The sequence below is a fragment of the Meleagris gallopavo genome, chromosome 2, assembly GCF_000146605.3.
Source record: "Meleagris gallopavo isolate NT-WF06-2002-E0010 breed Aviagen turkey brand Nicholas breeding stock chromosome 2, Turkey_5.1, whole genome shotgun sequence".
NCBI classification, from domain to species: Eukaryota; Metazoa; Chordata; class Aves; order Galliformes; family Phasianidae; genus Meleagris; species Meleagris gallopavo.
In genome coordinates this window covers 90,592,857-90,598,569 of record NC_015012.2, presented here as the reverse complement: position 1 = coordinate 90,598,569, position 5,713 = coordinate 90,592,857, and the positions used below count along the sequence as shown (strand labels likewise).

The window sequence follows — 5,713 nt, the reverse complement described above, 5'->3', positions numbered from 1 at the left end:
CGAAGCATCTTGCTCATCCACACAGGTCTCCTGCCACCTCTGCCTGCTTCCCTGGTTGGCTACCCTTGGTCTCAGAGGAGAAGATCTCTGAAAATCAAACCTGACACCACTAGAAAAAAACTGGGTATACAGTCAAACTCCAGGTTTAAACAAATAAAAACTTCAAAACAAAAGATAAATGAAGTACCCAGAGGTGACTGTTAAGAAAAACAGATTACAACTAATGGCTAGTCTTGTAACTTCAGAAGTTAGAAGGGCTAAGCCTTTAGTAGACCAAGTCGGATGCCACAGTCTACTGTTTTTCAAAAATGCCCATGAGAAGCAAAGTAGAAACGTCTCAAGATGTCATTTCAGTGTTGTGTGAAATAGGATCACAGGCTGCTCTCATGCTAGCTTGACTGTGAGAACATGGAGAACTCCCATCATAACAGCCATAATATACTTTCCCCCCTAACATCCATTTAGGTCTTGAAAATCTGCATCACAATGCTCTGTGCAATCACCTAAAAGGATCAGTAGAAGTGAAATGTAGATTAATCTATCAACAGGCAGTCTACTGAAAAACCATCATCATCTTCCCCTGCGTTCCATAGTGTTAATTTCATCTTATGAAGAACTCCCTCTACGCTGAAAAAGCTGCCATTTAATTAGTGTATCTTCTGACACTGGGAGTACAAGCAGCCACTTCCAGAACATCATGTAAAGGATACAGTCTGTCCATCCCTAGTCCAACTGCCTACAATTTTCTCCCCCTCACTGCTATTCCCTCCGCTTTGCCTTTGCCAAACCTTTAGTATTGGTGCCCATCTGTCAGACACATTCCTGGAGAGAACTTTCACACGATGGCAGAGCTAGTTTATCAGACACTGCTGCTGAAAAGGGCAGATCCAGTTCATTACCTACTGACATTTATACCACCTTCCTTATCCCATGGCTTTGTACCCATGTGGTACTGTGGAAGATCAGATGAAACTACTAAGTAAGCAGAACACTAAGTCATTTGTTTTTTGCGTTCTTTTGGTTAATGATAAGAATCAGCTCAATAAAAGATGTCAGATAGTCACTAAACAACATAGAGGTTAGGGGCAACATTTTTTGTAGCACAAATTACTATTTGAATTCTAGCAATAAAAATTGCAGCCATCTTTCCTCCATAGAGCCTTGTAGGTACAGCGTGGCTTCCCTGAACTCACTCCCCTAATCTGAACCCTTTAGGAAGGTTTTTCTGTTTCACTGCCCATATTGATCCAAGTGAATTAGCTACATATAAACTACATATGTTGACCAGATTTTTTTCCATCTTTAGATAAAAAAAAAACAAAAACAAAAAACAGGGAACAAACATTTATCAATAGTTAACTTGATATGTAAAGTACACCAGAAAGGGTCAGGTCCTCTTAGTTGAAAGTCTCCTATAAACTTGAGAAGTATCACTACAAATAAAATACTTTAAATATACCAGTTTTCAGCACACCAACAAATTCAGATGATTGACATGACCCTCAGCTTCCCATACTAAGTAGACAGGCAGTGAGTAATAAATGAGCCATCAGAGTCTACTGGGAAACAGTAAAGCATCGCTAAGATGACTTTTCAGTTAATTTTATTGTCTCAGGTAGGCAATTCATAATTAGAGCTCCACATTATGTTAAGAAGGTTCATGAAAAATTAGGCTAAAAGGTGACGAATGAGGAATACTAACAGTTATATACAGAAGAAGTAGAACACTCCTAAAAGTAAACAGTATGTTGCAGAAATATATATATGCACATATAGATGAACACATGCTAAAGAAGATGACTACACTTAACTGAAAATGAATGCTGCATTATGGTGGGGAGGAGATAAGCATAGTCTCAATCAAGTCTAAGAACAATAGTAAGGATTTGGGACATACATTAGAGTTATATGATAAATAGTTAACATTTCAAAGTGAATGATTCAAGTATGTTTGAACATCACTCTGACTAAAACTGTACTGCTTCATGAATGGGTAGTAGCACTTCCAATATATTCTCATTAGACTTTTCTACTTCTTGACTGCTAACCAGCAGGGCTCCAGGGAACAGAAGTCACTCTCTGTGGGCTACAAGAAACCACATAACAAGAGTCTTAGCAACCAAAAAGAGCAATTTTGTGCTCCGTATACCTGCAGTGAGAATCAGCATGTTCGGTGCTGTTGTGTAGTTAAGCAGCTAATCCCTAAAAAGCCTCAACTCAGCATGTATGAAATGAGATTTCTAGAAATGTATGTTTTGGCCAAGCAGACCGTCACAAGTATTTTCACACAGGACTGACAACTGGTGAATCAAAATCCTCCAGCAATGTAAAAGCACTCCACAAAAGTGTGCACAATTTTCTTTTTTAAATGGAAACAAAAACGGATTTTTCTCTCCAACATGACTAAGAAGAAACAACTGTTTGTCCTGCAGCTTTCCTCCCTCCTCTGCCACCCTGTCAAAATAAAAAGCCAGGGAGGAATTTTCCATATAAGTATTTTACAGGTCAATAAAGTTACAACTAAGTGTTTTATAATAAAAAAATGTCAATCAGCTTTAACTAAAGAAGTGCTGTTCCCACATTATAGGAAGCCTATTCATAACACGCAAGAATCCAAACAACAAAGAATTCAAAATGAAAAAACCAATTCCCCTCCAAATTTGTTTCCCAGCATTTTTGGGAAGGAACTCCTCAACTTTCTTGGTGTGCAGATCAACGATTACTTCTGGAGAGAAACTCCAGAATTTGGCACTACTGGACTGCCCAACATCTCTAGTACCATTACTAAGACAATGTACCTTGTTCCTTCAAACTATTTGTCCCTTTTCAAAAGCTGGCCTGGTAACAATTGCAGGCGATGCCTCCGCTGTGCTTCTAATGCTGAAGTTCAGCGCTGAGCTCCGTCCACTGAGATGAGCTTAGCTGAGGCCAAAGAGTGATGTGCAATGGGTTTCAGCTTCTGCCTCTCCCAGTGTACCACTAGGGATTTCACAGCTCCTCCAATGGAGATGCCACATGGCTTTCTGACCAGCTGTATCTGCTTCTAGGTGAAACAGGAAAAGGGAACCAGAAAACTCTAGCATTGAAGCCAGCATGTTCTCACTGCAGGGTGGGCAACTTCTTGCTTGAGCACAATGTAAGCTCATTTTGCAGCCTATAGCTTCAGGCGCTAGGACCAGCTCCTGTTTGTGCACCTTCAGATCCAGGTCAAAGGCTTTTCTGTCAGACTGGGAATGAGGACTGGCCTAAAACTTCAGCTTTAAGGGCTGTCCTTAAAGGCTGTTTCCTAAAGGGCACGCATACCAAATTTGGATCTCTTTTCTTGAAGAACTTCACTATTCTTCACTATACTGTTTCTACATGGAGACTCATTCATGAAACACATCCACTGAAAAGGCTGCACATATAAAAAGCCTTCTATATTAAGGATTTTGGAACTCATGGGATACCACTTTACTGACAGCTCCTAAGACAGAAGAACCAAATAAAACTCAGAAGTGCTTTCAGAAACAACAATAAAGAAAAATAAGATGAGAAGGATAAGGAGCGGTTTTAGTGAATACATTTTTAAGATAAGGGGATTTCACTTTACAACAGAAAAATACCACAGCTCAGTGGTTTGCCCTGGGGCCTTTTTTTCCCCTGAAACCAAAACACACACTTAGCAAGTCTTCCTGAATGACTAAGAAATGGACAAAAAAAGCTTCAATATAAATTGATGTCAAGATTCTTTTCCTAAACATTTATCATCTGACATAAAAAACATAGCAGTTTACGTCTCCAGAAGGAGGAATACATTTTTTTTTTCTAAAAAGCAGAAAGATACAGCATAATTGCACTACTATTTTCAGTGAAAATCATGCTGCATCTCAAGTAGAACAAAAAAGAAGTAACAGAGGCAGATGTTCAGTTTATACATGTTAACGTGAAGTATCCTATTACGCTAATGACACTGTTTTTAAATGCTTTCCTCTATACCTGTGGAATTTCAAAACAAGCTCTAGCATATCATAGCAACTTCCAGTTCTTTCATCTTCTAGCACTGTAGTTGAAGAACATTAAAAATATTCTTGGACAGATATCAAGGTAAAAAATATATAACTCAAATGCCAACTTTCCAGAAAGAGATACAAGATAAAGTCCTTGTGGTCACAAAGCCAGCTGAGTTACACGTTTAATGGAATATATATAAAAATCTCTCCTAGTGATCATATTTTCAGCACAGGTAATATTTAGTTCTTTACTTTAGATTGCGCTTCAGTTAATTCCTGCGGATTCTTATTTTCTTTTTAATATATATATGCTTTAACACATACTACATGAAAGAATAAAAACAAAGGAACTTTTCTTTCAAAAAATAATTAGAACGCTGCTTTACTTCCTTGCAACTACTATGCTGCTAATATTACTTCAATGAGAAATCCATGACAGTATGAGGAAGGACCATAAATAACGATAAAATCAATAACAATAAAGTACATAAATATCCTCCTTGATTCAGGCTGCACACAATAAACAGCAAAGCTCCTAACATACACCGAGTGAAGTGTATATATATGATATAAAACATGCTACACTTCCAAAGAACAGATATTTACCTTTGTTGCAAGTTGAGACACTGAAGATGGAACTTCATCATGAAGAAACTGGTCTTTATTCTCCAAAAAGAAAAGAATAAAGATAAAAAAAAGGCTCACGGTCAGTTCAGTTTGACAATCAGCAGCAACATTTTAGAATATTCATAAATGCTTTTTTCTATTCAAAACATCATGACAGAAAATTGACAAAACATGGTCATATCACAGAACTAAGCAAACATCACAGCAAATGCTGCACCAGAAGCAAAAACACAAAAATAAATCTCTACAAAACCAAAAGCCCCACACCAACTGAAAAGAGAGCCCAAAAACTCTTGTGTCAGAAGGATTTCCACACAACTGAAATTTAAAATTTAACTTGAATCTTAAATTAATAGTTATGTCAGCAGGTTTTTTTGCAGATGTTGCTCTATGCAGTGTCCATAGCCTGGAGCAGGCAATGTCCAAAGATTCTCTCCACTTTCACATCAAAAAGCACTACACTTCCCCTTCATTAAAGACTGCATTCCTTTCTCTTCTATTTTCAAGATCTCTGATGAAAACCAGAGTACTGAGAATGCTAGCAAAGGTAATTTAATAGGGCAGCATTTCTGTCCATCTCTGAATCAAGTTGGTATCTCTGTGCACTCAAGCCAGCTATCAACAGGCCCCCCAAGACAGGACAAGTAAGATCAGTACCAGGAATAGTTTACAGGTCAAAGAAAGATATGAGAAATGAGCCACAGGATATAAGAATTGTGGGATTTTCTCATCTTTTTCTATGTTTTAGCAAGAGATATGTATGTATTTTTTGCTCTACATGTAGCTCCAAATGCCAGTAGCCTCTAAAGACAAAATAGGAACAGAAACCTACAACTTACATAATTTAAGAGCAATTCTAAAAAAACAAAACACAAACAAAAAACCCTACAGAAATTACAGGGTAACAGTTTATAGAAAGCCTCTCTGAAGTGACAATTTCACAGAATTCCCAGTAGCTACTTTGGACCCTTTTTTTCTTATGACAGACAACTATCACTTCAAAATCAAATTTGTACACTTCTACCTTTTTCAACTACAAGGAAATGTTAACAAGTTTATGTGCTCAGGATTTTTTTTTTTTTTTTTTTGCTTTT

General features: G+C 37.5%; 1 protein-coding gene across 1 annotated transcript in view; it reads right to left on the bottom strand.

Moving 5' to 3' along the window:
* Window positions 1-5,713, bottom strand: part of TDRP (testis development related protein) — a 27,196-nt gene that overhangs the window by 8,736 nt on the left and 12,747 nt on the right. The window contains exon 2 of the mRNA XM_010707893.2: window positions 4,599-4,658. Within this exon, the coding sequence (XP_010706195.2) occupies window positions 4,599-4,658 (60 nt within the window). The remainder of the gene's footprint in view (window positions 1-4,598; window positions 4,659-5,713) is intronic.